General features: G+C 56.1%; 2 protein-coding genes across 2 annotated transcripts; both read right to left on the reverse strand.

Annotated features, from left to right (window-relative positions):
• Positions 1 to 426: 426 nt before the first annotated feature.
• Positions 427 to 9,721, reverse strand: LOC141406920 (SH3 domain and tetratricopeptide repeat-containing protein 1-like). The gene is made up of 5 exons (XM_074018094.1): positions 9,567 to 9,721; positions 6,350 to 6,472; positions 5,488 to 5,644; positions 4,327 to 4,523; positions 427 to 827 (listed from the first exon to the last, which is right to left on the reverse strand). Exons 2-4 carry the CDS (start codon positions 6,362 to 6,364, stop codon positions 4,420 to 4,422), a joined length of 276 nt encoding a protein of 91 aa, XP_073874195.1. The 5' UTR covers positions 6,365 to 6,472; positions 9,567 to 9,721; the 3' UTR covers positions 427 to 827; positions 4,327 to 4,419.
• LOC141406912 (SH3 domain and tetratricopeptide repeat-containing protein 1-like) lies at positions 9,569 to 15,470 on the reverse strand. Its single transcript, XM_074018093.1, has 3 exons — positions 14,661 to 15,470; positions 10,917 to 11,098; positions 9,569 to 9,726 (listed from the first exon to the last, which is right to left on the reverse strand). Exons 1-3 carry the CDS (start codon positions 15,181 to 15,183, stop codon positions 9,724 to 9,726), a joined length of 708 nt encoding a protein of 235 aa, XP_073874194.1. The 5' UTR covers positions 15,184 to 15,470; the 3' UTR covers positions 9,569 to 9,723.
• Positions 15,471 to 15,483: the final 13 nt, after the last annotated feature.

A 15,483-nucleotide genomic window follows, 5' to 3' on the forward strand; every position in this document is an offset into this window, starting at 1 on the left:
TCTTCCTGGCTGCAGGCTGGCAGGGTGGTGTGGTGGTCAGTGTACTGGGCTCTGCGTGTCCGCCTCTACCTGCTGTGTGACGGTGGGCCAGACTCCTAACCTCTCTGTGCCTCTATTTCTTCAATGGCGAACAGGGACACTAGCAGCCCCCACATCCGGGCACAGTGGCCTGAAGGTTAAAGGCAAGGGCGGCACGAGATCTACAGCAAGAACTCTGAGCAGGGAGAGCAGGGAGCTGCCCAGAGTTCAATCACCATCTCCCCTTTGGCCGCCAAGAAAACCGAGGCTCATGGTGACCTGGCCCAGGTCTGTTGGACTCACGGTCCTTCTCATCCCCAAGATCAGAGGGCTGCCACCAGGGAAGGAGCTGTCCCCTAGACACAGCCCAGGAAGCACACAGGGAAGGATGCCATGGGGACTTCGGTATGTTTTTGCAAAAAAAAAAAAACCATTTATTGCTATTTGAACCCTGCTTTTATGCTTCCATTACCCAGAAAACGAGCTACGGGAGACACCAGGAGAGGCAGGAGATCATCCTCCTTGCACAAAATCCACTCCCTCGGATACTGTCCTCAGCGAGGGTGGCTGGAGGCCAACCAGGGGGCCCACCCGCAGAGTGGCAGAGGAGGTAGGTTGACCCTGTGGACACTGAGCTCTGTGGCGAAGGTCCTGGCCTTCTGGTAGAAGAGCCACTTCTCGCAGTCCAGGAGGAAGTTGTGGGAGATGGTGATCGGCCGCGTGTAGATCTTCAGCTGTACCTTCTTGTTGCCCAGGTCCACGGCGGCTGCCAGTGCCAGCTGGTAGTACCCGGCTACATCAAATGGATCCTGAAGGGGACAGGTCATGGTCAGCAAAAGGGGGACTCGGAGCCCGTCTTCCCAGAGGCCGTTCCTGTCTCCAGGTCATTCCACATGTCCATCCGATGCTGGCTCACCCCATGAGCCCCGAAGCCTGTGACACTGCTGTGGTCTCAGCTGCAGGAGGTGGGGACGACCCTGACACCCCTGGAAACCTTCCTGACTGTCCCTACGCCCCACTCACCCCAAGCCTCCTGCCCCAGTGCCACCCTCTCTGCAGGCAGTGGCTGCTTTCCCCATGGGCTGAGGTCAGGGCAGATCCTGCCTGCTCTGAGAGTTCCATGCAGGACCCGTGGCTCCAAGCCACAGCAGGGCCACTGCGTTGAGTGACCCAGGCTCCCTTCTGGCCCCTGTCCATGCTGACCATTTCCAGGCCCTCCACGGGCCAGGCCAGGTACAAAACCATGTCACAGGTGTCCTCTCTGGCAATGTTCCCTGAAATATTGACGGAGTGTGACTCCCCAGACATCCACTCCCATTTTCAATGCGTCTTTGGCTCAAACTCACCATCCCTGGGTTGGGATGCCGCCTCCCAGACCTCCTCCTTCACCCTCCCATCCCCCACCCGGCTTCTCCCCAGGCACCTCCTCCACATGGCGGTCACCCAAGTGACCTCTCTAAGACCATGCCTGGCCTGTCCCTCTTTACCATCTCAAGATGGCTCCCAGGGCCAATGACAAAGTCCAAGATGCAGCAGTCCATTCCCTCACTGCCCCGCCCCACACACGGAGCAGGGGCGTGAGAAGGCCCCGAGTCACCGCCACCGCTCATCCAATGCCCCCTGGCCCAGCCGAACACTGGACTCTGTGCTGGGTGCATGGTTGAGCCTAACGTCCTTGCTTCCAGTCTGAGGGACGTGGGAGTGAACACTGACCACACAGGGTGGCCCGGGCTGTGGCAGAGGGAAGCCCAGGAGGCCCCAGACTCAGCCGGGTGTGGAAGGCAAAGGCTTCCTGAAGGGGTGGGGGCTTCCCAACTAAACAGGAAGGAGCCAGCCAATGCATATGTCTCTGTGTGTGCCTGTGCATGTGAATGTGCGTGTTTGTGTTCCTGTGCGTGCATGTCCCTGTGTGTGTGCCTGTGTGCATGCCTGTGTGTCCATGTCTGTGTGTGCGCGCCTGTGTGTGCGTGTGCCCGTGCCTGTGCGCATTTGCGTGTGCATTTCCATGTGCCTGTAGTGAGTGACAGCCTGAGCCAGTAAACACCTAATCCACCCTATTCCAGGGCTCACTCTCATGTGTAGACTAAAGGGGACCCCATTTTAGAGGCAATTGGCAAAGATGCCCATTTACCCCTGCTTCTCTGCCAGCCTTCCAGGTCCCATCCAGCCCGGCTTCTTCTCCCACTCCTCTGGGCCCTGGGTCCAGAGCCTCCTATACATGGAGGAGGGTGTAGCCTTGGAAAGACACCGCCCTTGGGGAATTCCAAGGGGGCCTCCCTGTGGGAAGCTGGCCTGTGCTGACAGCATAGTCACGATGAGGCCCAGAGGGCTGTGCATGGGAAGGAGGACTGTGCACGGGAAGCAGGGCTGTGCACGGGAAGGAGGACTGTGCACGGGAAGGAGGGCTGTGCACGGGAAGGACTGTGCACGGGAAGGAGGGCTGTGCACGGGAAGGAGGACTGTGCACGGGAAGGAGGGCTGTGCACGGGAAGGAGGACTGTGCATGGGAAGGAGGGCTGTGCACGGGAAGGAGGGCTGTGCACGGGAAGGAGGACTGTGCATGGGAAGGAGGACTGTGCACGGGAAGGAGGACTGTGCATGGGAAGGAGGACTGTGCACGGGAAGGAGGACTGTGCACGGGAAGGAGGACTGTGCACGGGAAGCAGGGCTGTGCACGGGAAGGAGGGCTGTGCACGGGAAGGAGGACTGTGCACGGGAAGGAGGGCTGTGCACGGGAAGGAGGACTGTGCACGGGAAGGAGGGCTGTGCACGGGAAGGAGGGCTGTGCACGGGAAGGAAGGCTGTGCACGGGAAGGAGGACTGTGCACGGGAAGGAGGACTGTGCATGGGAAGGAGGACTGTGCATGGGAAGGAGGGCTGTGCATGGGAAGGAGGACTGTGCATGGGAAGGAGGACTGTGCATGGGAAGGAGGACTGTGCATGGGAAGCAGGGCTGTGCATGGGAAGCAGGGCTGTGCACGGGAAGGAGGGCTGTGCATGGGAAGGAGGGCTGTGCATGGGAAGGAGGGCTGTACATGGGAAGCAGGGCTGTGCATGGGAAGGAGGACTGTGCACGGGAAGGAGCGCTGTGCATGGGAAGGAGGGCTGTGCATGGGAAGGAGGGCTGTGCATGGGAAGGAGGACTGTGCTACTTGGCGCTTTCCTTTCTCCTGGACAGGCAGAGTGGGCGGCAGGCCTGACCAAGAGAGATAAAGGCCTTTTCTGGGAGGCCCGTCCCCCTGGGTCCCAGGCGTGCCCCTGAGCGGTGAACAGCGTCCCCCTGGGCCTGACACTTGGCACCTCCCTATCTGGCTGGGACTTGGGAGGCCACAGAAATCACGTCTGACCACCAGGTGTCGCCAGTACTGGGCGGGGGCCTCCGGGGCAGCCCCAGGCCTGCGGTGGGGTATACGGGGCAGGGTCTTAGGGCTGCCCCAGCTCCTCATGTTGTTCTAAGGCCCCCAAGATCTCGGCCCCTGGACTGGAGTGCCCTGGCCCCTCAGCCCGTAAGGAGCACTGACACGAGGCTGGTGTGATGCTAAGGAGGGGCGGTGCCCGCTGGGCAGATGGGTGGAGACACCACAGGTCTCAGTCTGCCAATCCCAGCTCTCCACCCCTGCAGGGCTGGGGGCAGAGGGAGCACAGCACCTCCCCTCGAGACACACCCGACCTAACAAGGCCTCAGCCTGGCTGGCTGGGGCCCCGCCCCACTGCACCTGCCCTGAGCTGGGGTTTCCCTGTCTGTGAACTCAATGGTAAGATACTGGTCCCACCCCACCCTTCCTGGGTGATGTGAAGATTCAAGGTGTCTCGGGACTCCAGGAAGGAATTGCTCAGTGCAGGCTGGCACCCTGGGCAGGCTTCCTAGAGGAGGCGCCAAGATTTGGGTTGGATCTTGCAACGTGGATTCAATGTGAGGATGATGGCGTCCTCTGAAATGTCACTCTCCCGACCCTGTTTTCTTTGTTAAATGCACCTTGACACTTGACTGTCAAGAGTCAGCTTTGGTGTCACCTCCTCCAGGAGGGCCCCCTGACTACAATCCCCCTTCTTTACCCAGAGGCCACCATTGCCCACTCATGTGTCAGCCTCCCTGGCTGAGACTGAGTTCTTGAGGGTGGGGCCTGGCCATCTGGGGAGCTGGGTTTTACCTGCTAACCTTGCCGGCTCCTCCAGCTGGGTGTAGAGCTCCAGGGAGGCCACTGGGCCATTCCTAAGAAAGGCTGGAACCCAGGCCTCTGGGGTCCGGATGGAGATCCCACTCCAAGGGGGCCAGGAACACCCCGAGCCCTGCCCCTCCCCACCCACCTTCAGGTCGTAGAAGATGATGTCACTGAGCACCAGGTACACCTTCACGTAGTAGAGGGTCTCCTGGTCGAACTCCAGCGGCGAGTTGCAGAGCTAAACGGCCTTGAGGTAGAAGTGCTCCCCCAGCTTGCCATGGCCCAGCCGGTGGTGCAGGGCGGCCAGCCGGTGGTAGGCCACACGCTCGTTCGGCCGGTCCCCTGGGGTGCAGGCCAAAGGGGCAGGTGTGAGGATGTGGCTCTCTGGGGCAGGGAGGGAACATGCCCCTCAGGAGCAGGTATACAGACCCCCAGGCAGCACACGTGGCTTGTCTCCAGGCACCTGTGGTCACCTGGGCAGCTCTGGCCATTCCCTTCCAGGTTCCCAGACTCACTTTTCCATCTGCAAAGCAGAACTAATAAGGCCTGCCCCTGTCTACTGAGAGGCTTTGGCAAAGTCGGACTTGGATGGCCCAGTTCTGTGCCTACACATAGCCACCTGCCTTTGCTCACTGGTTTTAACCAGGGGAGCCCAAAAGCCATGCAGTGCAGGTGCTCCCGGGCTCCCCGGCTCCAGGCAACCCACAGACGTGACATCCGACTCCTCCTGGGTGTGTCATGATCAGATCCCCCTACCTTGGGGAGTCAGCTGCACACCTACTGTGTACTGGGCCACCGGGCACAAGGCGCTGGGGCATGTGGCCTGCCTAGGGTTCCCTGTCTCTGCAGGGGGATAGACGACCCTGGCACAGCACCAGGGGATGCACGGCCTTAAGGGGCAGACTGCTGGAAGGGGAACTGGGATTTTATCAGCCAGAGAGCCGTGTGGTTGATGACGGTGGGAAGGGCACAAGAGAAAGGGAATGTGCCACTCAGCCTGACACATACAGGGACCAACGAGATGCCTGGGATGTCTGGAAGGCAGAGGGCACACTGGGCGGCCCTTGTGGTCAGCAGCGAGAACAGGCAGAGGAAGCAGAGCTCAGTCAGGCAGGGAGCTCTGCACTGCATGAGAGACCTCGGGCTGTGCCCCACAGCCGGACGGGGAAGCCAGTTGGGCAGAGCTGCCTGCCTGGACAGGAGACCAGGAAAATCCAGTAGCTGTTTCAGCTCCTGGCCTGCAGACCTGGAGGCTGGGCTCTGGCAAAGTGTGGGTCCTGGCAGGGCGGGGGCTCAGGGGACGCACCCACAGTGATGCTGAGTGCTAGGGCCATGTAGGCAAACTCCAAGTCCTCCTGGGGCTCCTCCAGTGTGGCCAGCAGTGACACCAGCTTGTTGCACAGCTGTAGCTGCAGCTCCACCCTGCGGTTGCCTGTAGTCACTGCCAGGGGCAGGGCCCGGTCCTCAACACAGGCAGGTGGGGTCAGGTTTCCCGCAGCACCCACCATGCCCAGCGCCCTCCTCAGAGCTCAAACATGTGCTTGGAGCTTCCCACACCCCAGCTACCCCTGCACCTCGACACAGCTCTGTGCTCTGGGATAACACACAGTTCAGACATCCAAGTTGGGGGCTGAAGAGTCACCTGAGGCCCATCCAGCTACACCCGATAGCCTCAGACCAGCCTCTCCCACCTGGGCACCGGAGGTCTGACTGGGGGGAGCCAGCACTCCTCTCTGCTCTAAAAACACCACATTGATCTGTGCCCAGGGCTGATCCACACCGTGAGCTCAGAGGAAAGGAGAAGCCGTCCCACTTCGGGGTGCATGCAGACCTGGGTCTCCCACTGATATGCTGTGTGTCCTTTGGCATGTCCCTGTGCCTCTCTGAGCCTCAGTTTCCTCATCTGGAAGATGGGGACAGGACTTCCCACTCATGGTTGCTTGAGGTCATCAGGTACAAGGGTAGAGCCATTGTCACGTCCAGGCCCCGAGCGTTTGTCCCAGGCAGGGGCATGGTCAATATCATTCCCGGTGAGACCACTTGGAAATTAATCATGTGCATGGGTGGCCCTGCCTCCATTTGGGAGGCCTCTACCCTGCCACACCTGTGCCTCAGCCCTCCAGGTGCCCCACTGAGGCCCACCCACATCAGCCCACAGGCCAGCTCACCCGGTAGAAGGACATGCCTTCCTCCCGCTCCCAGGCCCCATTGAAGAAGATGTCTCCAGCTGCCTCAAACAGCTCCAGCCCCAGGTTGGGGTCGCCTGTGTACAGGGCCACATTCTGTGCCACCTGAAAGGAGACAGAAGTTCCCTCAAGACCCACACCTAGCGAGGTGGCTACGCGCACCTTTGCCAGGCTCCTTCCTCTCACACAGTACAGGTACACTTGAGCATTTTTCAGACCCTGTGCATTAGCGCTGCTCCCACCACTGGCATGAGGACAATGAACTGATGCTCCTGAGTGCCAGGAGTTGACTGAGCAGCTGCAGCCCAGGAGCCCGACACCTGTGAATCCTACCAACAGGGCTAGCCCTAGCCCACTCCCCCTGCACTCAAACCAGTCTCCGTGGCCCCCAGATTGCTGGGAGCCCAGCCCCTGGCTCCTTTCTGCGTTGCCACATCCCTGCCACATCAGCAGTGTTTGTGGGTGGGCCTGGTCCCCTCTTGGCCATGAGCTCTTCATCCCTCTCCTCAGCTCAAGGAGGTATATAGCAGGTGCTCAATAATGAAAGCTTCATCAGGCTCGTGGGCTTCACAATTTGTTCCAGATCACACTGTGTTTGGGAAAGCCTCTGAAAACAGCCACTATGATAGATTCATTGTATAAGGAGATGTGCCACATGTCGCTTGGAGCAAGTTCTTCTGTGTGTTAATTGAGTGGTCACATTATTTGAGCATGTGCTGTATACCAGCAGGTGCTGTGCACTGTGAGGGGCCGCGCCTCTGCCCTCAGGGAGAAGATGCTCGCCACCAGGGGAGGATGTGAGGGAACCAGTTGGAGTGAGGGAAAAGGCACACAACAGGTGCTCAGCAGTGGCTTAGGAATGAGTGGATGGATGGATGAATGGATGAGGAGATGTAGACACATGGATGGATGGAAGGGTGTGTGGATAGATGAATGCTTGGATGGACGGATGGATGGATGGATGGATGGATGGATGGATGGATGGGTGTGTGGATAGATGAATACTTGGATGGATGGATGGATGGATGGATGGATGGATGGATGGATGGATGGATGGATGGATGGGTGGAATGATGTGGGTATGTCTGTATGTATGTATGCGTGGGTAGATAATGTATGGATGGGTGGAGGGTAGATGATGTATGTACATGTGGATGGATAGATGGTGGATAGACGAACGTATGGATAAACAAATGGACAGATAGATGTATGGAGGAATGGATTAATAGGTAGATTGGTGGGTAGATGGATGAATGATGGATGGATGAATGGACGAACAGGTGAATGGATGGATGGGTGAAAGGATGGATGATGGATGGATGGATGGATGAATGGATGGGTGGATGGATGATGGATGGGTGGATGAATGGATGGGTGGATGAATGGATGGATGATGGATGGATGGAAGGATGAACAGGTGAATGGATGGAGGATGGAAGTATGGATGGATGATGGATGGATGGATAAATGGATGGATGATGGATGATAGATGATGGATGGATGGATGATTGATGGATGGAAGGATGAACAGGTGAATGGACGGATGATGGAAGGATCAATGGACGGATGGATGGATGAACAGATGAATGGATGGATAGACCGGTGAATGGGTGGATGATAAAAGGATGGATGAATGATGGATGGATGAATGGATAGATGGATGAATGATGGATGGATGGAAGGATGAACAGGAGGTGAGCGGATGGATGATGGAAGGAGGGATGGATGATGGATGAATGGATATATGGATGAATGGACAGATGGATGGATGGAAGGATGAACAGGAGGCAAGTGGATGGATGATGAAGTATGGATGATAGATGCATTCATAATGGATGAATGGATGGATGGATGGATGGATGGATGGAAGGATGGATGGATGATGGAAGGATGCATAGATGATGGAAGGATGAATGGATGGATGGATGTACAGATGAAAAAGTGAATGGATGGATACACGGGTGAATGGATGGATGATAAAAGGATGGATGAACGATGGATGGAAGAATGGACACGAATGGATGATGGATGCATGGATGGATAAATGGATGGATGGATAAATGGATGGATGGATAAATGGAAAGATGGATTGATGGAAGGATGAACAGATGAATGCATGGATGATGGAAGAATAGATGGATGGATGGATGGATGAAAAGTGAATGGATGGATACATGGGTGAATGGATGGATGATAAAAAGATGAATGATGAATGAATAGATGGACAGGTGAATGGATGGATCATGGATGGATGGAAGATGGTTGGATGGATAGAAGGATGAACAGCTGAATGGATGGATAATGGAAAGATGGATGGAAAGATGGATGAAAGGATGGATGGATAGAAGGATGGAAGGATGGATGGATGGATGAATGGATGGATGAACAGGTGAATGGATGGATGAAGAAGTGAATAGATTAATGAATGATGGATGGATGGATTGATAGATAGAAGGATGAACAGTTGGATTGATGATGGAAAGATAGATGGAAGGATGGATGGATGAACAGGTGAATGGATGGATAAAAAGATGGATGGATGATGGATGATGGATGGATGGATGATGGATGATGGATAGATGGATGATGGATGGGTGGAAAGACGAACAGATGAATGGATGGATGATGGAAGGATGGATGGATGGATGGATGGATGGACCCACAGGTGTATGGGAAGATGATGGAAGAATGGATGGATGGATGGATGATGGATGGATGGAAGGATGAACAGGTGGATGGATGATGGATGGATGGATGGACAGATAGATGGATGATGGAGGGATGGATGGATGAAGGGATGGATGGATAGATGATGGATGGATGGACGGAAGGATGGATGATGGATGGATGGATGATGGATGGGTGAATGGAAGGACCCACAGGTGTATGGGAAGATGATGGAAGAATGCATGGATGGATGGTGGATGGATGGATGGATGGAAGGATGAACAGGTAAATAGATAGATGACGGAAGGATGAATGGATGGGTGGATGGACAGGTGAATGGATGGATAGACGGGTGAATAGATGGATGATAAAAGGATGGATGAATGATGGATGGATGAAAGGACAGATGGATGGATGATGGATGGATGGATGGAAGGATGAACAGGTAAATAGATGATGGAAGGATGAATGGATGGGTGGATGGACAGAGAGTGAACAGCACAGGGGTCCTCCTGCATCCCTTGCCACTCACCTGGATGTACAGGTCCACCAGCTCACTCTGTCGCAGGATGTAATAGATCTTCCCTGCTTGCAGCCAGGCATGTGCCTCCTTCTCTTTCTTCTTGAGGTCAATGAAAATTCCCAGACTTCGTTTGGTGTAGTCCAGAGAGGATTTGTAGGCCCTGGAATCACTGGAATCAGACACAGGTGTCAGAACAAGGGCTCTCATCCTCCTGGAACCAGTCTGCCTCCTCTCGTGGGTCTGGTGACAGATGAATCTGGAATGTGGGGACTGGGAACGGCCCTCTTGTATGTGCAGTGTTCTGCCCTTCCCAGGCTGCTGGGAGGGCCAGGGTGAACACACACGGCATGGAAAAGATGAAGGACATCCTTCTGAGGGAATCGAGCATCATGCTGCCCTGTGGCAGGAGGAAAGTGCTAGTCCATCTCCCCTGCCTCCCAGATATGGCCTGTGTCTTCTCCAGACGCACCAAGAGCCGTTAGTGTTCAGAGGCTATCTAGGCCGATGGTTCTCAAGGTGTGCAGGCATCACAGTCACCCGGAGGCCTGTCCTTATAGCTTGCTGGCCCTGCCCCCAGAGCTTCTGGCTCCACAGGCCTGGGGCAGGCCCTAGAACTCCCACTTGCCACAGGCTCCTAGGTGACATGGATGCTGCTCTGCTGGTCCAGGGACTACACTTTGAGAAGCATGGCTCTAGCACACTGGCCCATTTTCCTTCTGTGAACCTGAGGCCAAAACTGGAGCCAGTCTCCCGGGTCCCCATGGAATCTGGCCCCTTCCCTGCTCTCTCAGTAGGTCTAACACTTGAGGGGCTGTGACTGCAGCAATGTCACCAGGCCCTGTGGGTGGGGTGGCCAGGGCCATGGTTACCCCACCAGGTCAGCATGCTTGGGGGAAGCCGAGTGGGCCACATATGGGACGTGAGACCTTGAAACCCTGCCCCGGGGAAGCAGGTGACACAATTGGCTCTGTCTTCTGTGGGAGAGAAGCCACAGGTGGCTGCTGTGGTCACATTTAAGGGGACAGATGAAGGCCAGGAGTCAAGACTCAGGGCAGGCAGAGGTCAGATGACAAAGGCCACCATAGTAGGAAGAACAGCCCAGAGTGCACGTACTGCCTCTGCTGGGGTTGAGATGACCTTTGACCCAACAAGGGAGACTCAAGCTGGGACTCACAAGCCAGCAGCAGCCCTGGGACGACCCCAGACCCACCAGCTCAAAGCATCTGATGCCAAGGAACCAAATGATCCAAAGGAAAGGGGCTGAGGAGGCCCTGGGCCAGCTTCCCTGTGCCCCCCTCCCTGCCACCCCAACCCCCTTGCTCCCCTCCACACCCCCACCACTGCAAAGCCAGTCCTCACCACTAGGTGCCCAGGGACAGGTAGAGCTGACTGGTGGTCTCCAGGAGCTGCTCTCTCCAGCACCTGGTCGGCCACCTCGCGGGCAAGGGAGAGCTGGAACTCGTGGTAGATGACACACTGGGTCTCGCTGGGCATGACGACGCTGTAGAAGTAGCACAGCCGCTGGACGGCCCGCAGCTGGCCTGGGCAGAAGACAAAATGGAAGACGTCAGCCTCCCAGCATCGAAGCGAGGCTGGCTGGGTTCAGAGGCCCCTGCTCTGTGCTTGTCTCTTTCACACCTCTGTGAACCTGGGCCCCATAGGCAGGGAGCCTGGGCTCAGACAGGCCATGCACCTGTGCAAGGGCAGGCGTCGAGCACACCGTGACATGGGCACAGCTTGGTGCACATGCTCATGGTACAGGCTGGCCTTCTTTACAACTCCCAGGGCCGAGGTCCTGGCCAGGCTCGGCCCCTGCACCAGGCCATCTATTTCTGCTTCACAAAGCCCCTCTGGCCAGGACCAGGGCCACCTTCAGCCTGAGATGATGAGACCAGGGACACAAGTAGCCTCTGTCGCAGATGGAACCCTGAGAGAGCAAAGCCAAGCATCACGTCTGCCACACACGGCATCATGTTGGGGGAATGGGGTTCAAAACCGGCCCCTGGCATTTCCACACATGCTTCTCTCATGCAACAAGGCTCCAAACCCACAGGCTCACTGGCCTCTCCCAAAGCCAGGGCGCTGGGAACGGTGGAAAGCTTCTGATTTTCTAGTGTCAGAAACATTCTGAAGATTAACAAAGGAAACCAGGTACGCCGAATGGACATCTGTCACACACGCCCCCCAACAACAGTTGAATACACAGTCCTCTTGAGCGCCCATGGGACATTCCCCATGACAGACCATGTGCCAGGCCACAAAATGAGCCTCAGTGAAGGGAGAAGGACTGAGACCAAAGCAGAGGTGTTCTTCAGCTGTACTGGCACGAAACTGGAAATCGACAGTGAAGGAAACGTGGGAAATTCAAAAATATGTGAAAACTACACACTCCTAAACAACCAGTGAGTCAAAGAAGAGACCATCAGGGAAACTGAAAATTAATTTGAAAAGAATACAAACAAATGCACAGCCCGGGCCAGCACGGTGGCTCACACCTCTCATCCCAGCACTGTGGGAGGCCGAGGCGGGAGGATCGCTTGAGTCCAGGAGTTTGAGATCAGCCTGGGAAACATGGTGAAATCCTGTCTCTATAAAAAAAAAAATACAAAAATTAGCCGGGTGTGGCGGTGCACATCTGTAATTCCAGCTACTCAGGAGGCTGAGGCATGAGAATGACTTGAACCTGGGTAGAAGTTGCAGTGAGCCAAGATTGCACCACTGCACCCCAGCCTGGGCAATAGAGCAAAACTTTAAAAAAAAAAAAAAAAAAAAAAAAAAAAAAGCACAGTGTATCAAAAACACCAAGATGTAGCTAAGGCAGTGCTGAAAGGGAAATTTATAACTGTAAATGTCTACATTCAAAGAAAGAAGAAAAATCTCAAATCAAAAGCCTAACTTTCCACCTTGAGAAACTAGAAAATGAACTAAACCCAAAGTGAATAAAAGGAAGAACATAATAAACGTGAGAGTGGAAATGGGAAGTAAAAATACAGAGAATGGAAAAACAAAAGAGATAATCAACAGAACCAAAAGTGGGTTTTTTGAAAATAATAACAAAATTGACAAATCTTTCACCAGACTGACCAAGAAAACAAAGATGGGGCACAAATGACGAAAATCAGAGACTGAGCACCATGGCTCACGCCTGTCATCCCAGCACTTTGTGAGGCCGAGGGGGAAGGATCACTGAGGCCAGCATTCAAGACCCCCCTGGGAGAACATGATGAGACCCCATCTCTAATAAAAATAAACAAACAATTACAAACCCAAGTTTCTAAAATCAGAAATGAAAGAGGAAACATGATTGCCGACCTGACAGAAATAAAAGGATTCCATGAAAACACTACGAACAATTGTAAACCAACAAACCAGACCATCTAGACACAACAGCCAAACTCTTAGAAGGACACAAACTACCGAAAGTGACTCAAAAATGACCCCAAGGAAGCATGTGGGGTATCAGCCCCGCCCTCGGTCTCCCCGACCGTTCAGCTCAGGGTGGGGAGACAGGGAAGCATGATCCCCGTTCCCTGGCCTGCATTTCCAAGTCTGAATCCCCCAGCACCCAGGGGAGGGCCTCGTAGGAGGAGGTACCACAGGCTATTGTGCCAGGAGCCACCGGAGGCTGCAGTGGGGGCTGCGGCGCTGGGTTCCTGGAGGGTCTCCTTCCATTCAGAGAATGTCCCTGGGGAAGAAGCCTGGGTCTGAACCCCCCAACCCTCCTTGGGCAGATGTGTGGGACCGGGGCCCCTTCACACGGTCCTTTCCAAAATCTCATCACTCCTAGGGCCAGGAGTGGGTGCCAGGCCTGTGCTGGGAAATGAGCAGATTCAGATTTGGGCACAGCCCCTGCAGCTCTGGTCCAGGCCACAAGAGGCACCTCTGAGTGGTCTCACTATGCCATGACAAAGCACTGCAAGGCAGACGGGACTCAGCAGTATCCCTTGTCTCAGCCATTTCCCTGCACTCAACTTCCTCATCTATTCTCTGTGGCCTAGATTTTGGACAGCCCTGCCCACCTACTGTCCGTTCACTGCTCGGTCTGCAGTGACTGTTCGATAGCACTCCGTGGCTCCCCAGTGCTCTTGGGGAAAAGGCCAAGCCACAGCCTGAGGCCCCAGGCCCTGCTTAGCTCTCCAGAAGAGCTTCTCACCATCCAGCACCCAACCCACCCCCTCCCAAATCTGCACCTCCCTGCATAAGCCCTGTTCACTCACCCCAGCTCACACTCCCGCTCACTCACCCCCCACTCACACCACACTCATCCCCACTCACACTCCCACTCACTCACCCCCACTCACACCACACTCATCCCCACTCACACTCCCACTCACACACCACCACTCACACCCCACCCATCCTCGCTGACTCACCCCCACTCTCTCACCCCTGGGCCTTCACACAGGCTACACCATCAGCCCCTCATCCACACCTATTACTTGACTAAATCCTCTCAACCCTCTGGGCCCAGACTAAAGAGGCTTCCCTAACCCGGGGCCAAGTGCTGCTCCGCCATCACGCCACTCACCCTTTTGTGGCTTCTCTGGCCTGAAGCTCACATTCCCACGCTCAGCACCTCCCTCCCGAGGACCCCACAAGCCCCTTTTGTGGGTGGGGCCTGGCACACTCAGCACGAGCTGCTTTTGCGTGAACTGTTCTGTGGCTTTGGCCAATCACCCGCCCCTGTGTCCTCTGTGAAGTGGGATGACCGGTGCACAGGGCTGCCGAGATACCAAGCAAACACAGGCACAAGAACTGGCGTTCAGGGCCTGGCTCATGGAGGGGCCCCAAGTCCCAGCTCAGCACAACATGCCTTGATCCCAGGGTTATGTCTAGGGATTCCCAGCACGCAGGACTTTCCGTGCTCAAGGCAGGATGGTCCCTGGGCAAACCAGGAAGAGCTGCCTGCCTCAGTAGGGCACAGAGGGCCTGGCCCTGCATGGGAACGGCCTGTCTCCAGGGCGTTTGCCAACATCTGCTGCTGGCCATGACTCAGCGCTTTCGATGGTGGAAAAACCACCACTTGTTTCCGAATCACAAACCCCAGGTGTGCCCTGACCCAAGTGGCCCCAGAAGGCTCACAGGAGGAACTGGGGCACTCACTCTCCACGTGGTCCATCTCCACGGCCACCAGAAGGACCCACTCGTAGTAGCCCTTGCACTGCTGGGCCGGGCCCTGGCGGGTGAAGAGGTAGCCCAGGAGTATGTGGGTGAAGTCCCGGCCACACTCCCCACAGGGAAGCCTCAAGAACAGACGTACAGCCTCCAGGAGGTAGTGCTGGGCCAGCCTGCTGGCACCCGTGTGCAGGCACAAGGTCCCAAAGTTGGCCAGCGCCACTGCCTGGTTCCTCCGCTGGCCCAGGTCCCAAGCCACCCGCGTAGGGCATGGTAGTAGCCCTCGGCTGCCTGCCTCGTCTGGCCCGTCCTCTTCAGAGCCATGGCCACCAATGTTGGCAATCACACCCTCCTGGTCCTCGCTGACCACCACTGCATCCTGGACAGACTGCAAGATGTTCAGGGCCACCAGGCTCTGCCTATGAAGCACATGCAGCCAGGCCAGGGCCACCAGGAAGTCCACGATGGCACGTACTCCGGCAACAGCACTGGCTTCCACCGCCTGCGTCATGAAGGTGATGGCTGGGCCATGGTAGCCATGGTGGCTGTAAGGGCGTTCTGGAGCACCAGGTTCACGTTCCTCAGTGAACCAGCCAGCGAGTCCTGTGTCCTCAATGAGGCCACCTTGACACAGTTCAGCACCAGGTGGGGCAGGCACTCGCGGCTGTAGATGTCAGCCAGGAGTATGCAGCAGTCTGAGAGCCACGCAGCTTCTGGGGCTCACGAGTCCCTGTGCAAAAACAACAGCTGCTCTAGGAAGGGCAGGGCCTCCTCAGGCTGCTTGAGGTGCACGTGGTGCCTGGCCAGCAGG

This window comes from Macaca fascicularis, chromosome 15 (genome assembly GCF_037993035.2).
Source record: "Macaca fascicularis isolate 582-1 chromosome 15, T2T-MFA8v1.1".
NCBI classification, from domain to species: Eukaryota; Metazoa; Chordata; class Mammalia; order Primates; family Cercopithecidae; genus Macaca; species Macaca fascicularis.

Excerpts from the sequence above, each read along its gene's own strand:
- LOC141406912 (XM_074018093.1), bottom strand. The coding sequence starts at position 15,183 with ATGACGCAGGCGGTGGAAGCCAGTGCTGTTGCCGGAGTACGTGCCATC. Across the intron at positions 11,099-14,660 it reads GGAGATGGACCACGTGGAGA|GCCAGCTGCGGGCCGTCCAG; the intron begins GTGAGTGCCCCA and ends TCTTCTGCCCAG.
- LOC141406920 (XM_074018094.1), bottom strand. Across the intron at positions 4,524-5,487 it reads AGCACTCAGCATCACTGTGG|GGGACCGGCCGAACGAGCGT; the intron begins GTGCGTCCCCTG and ends CCTGCACCCCAG.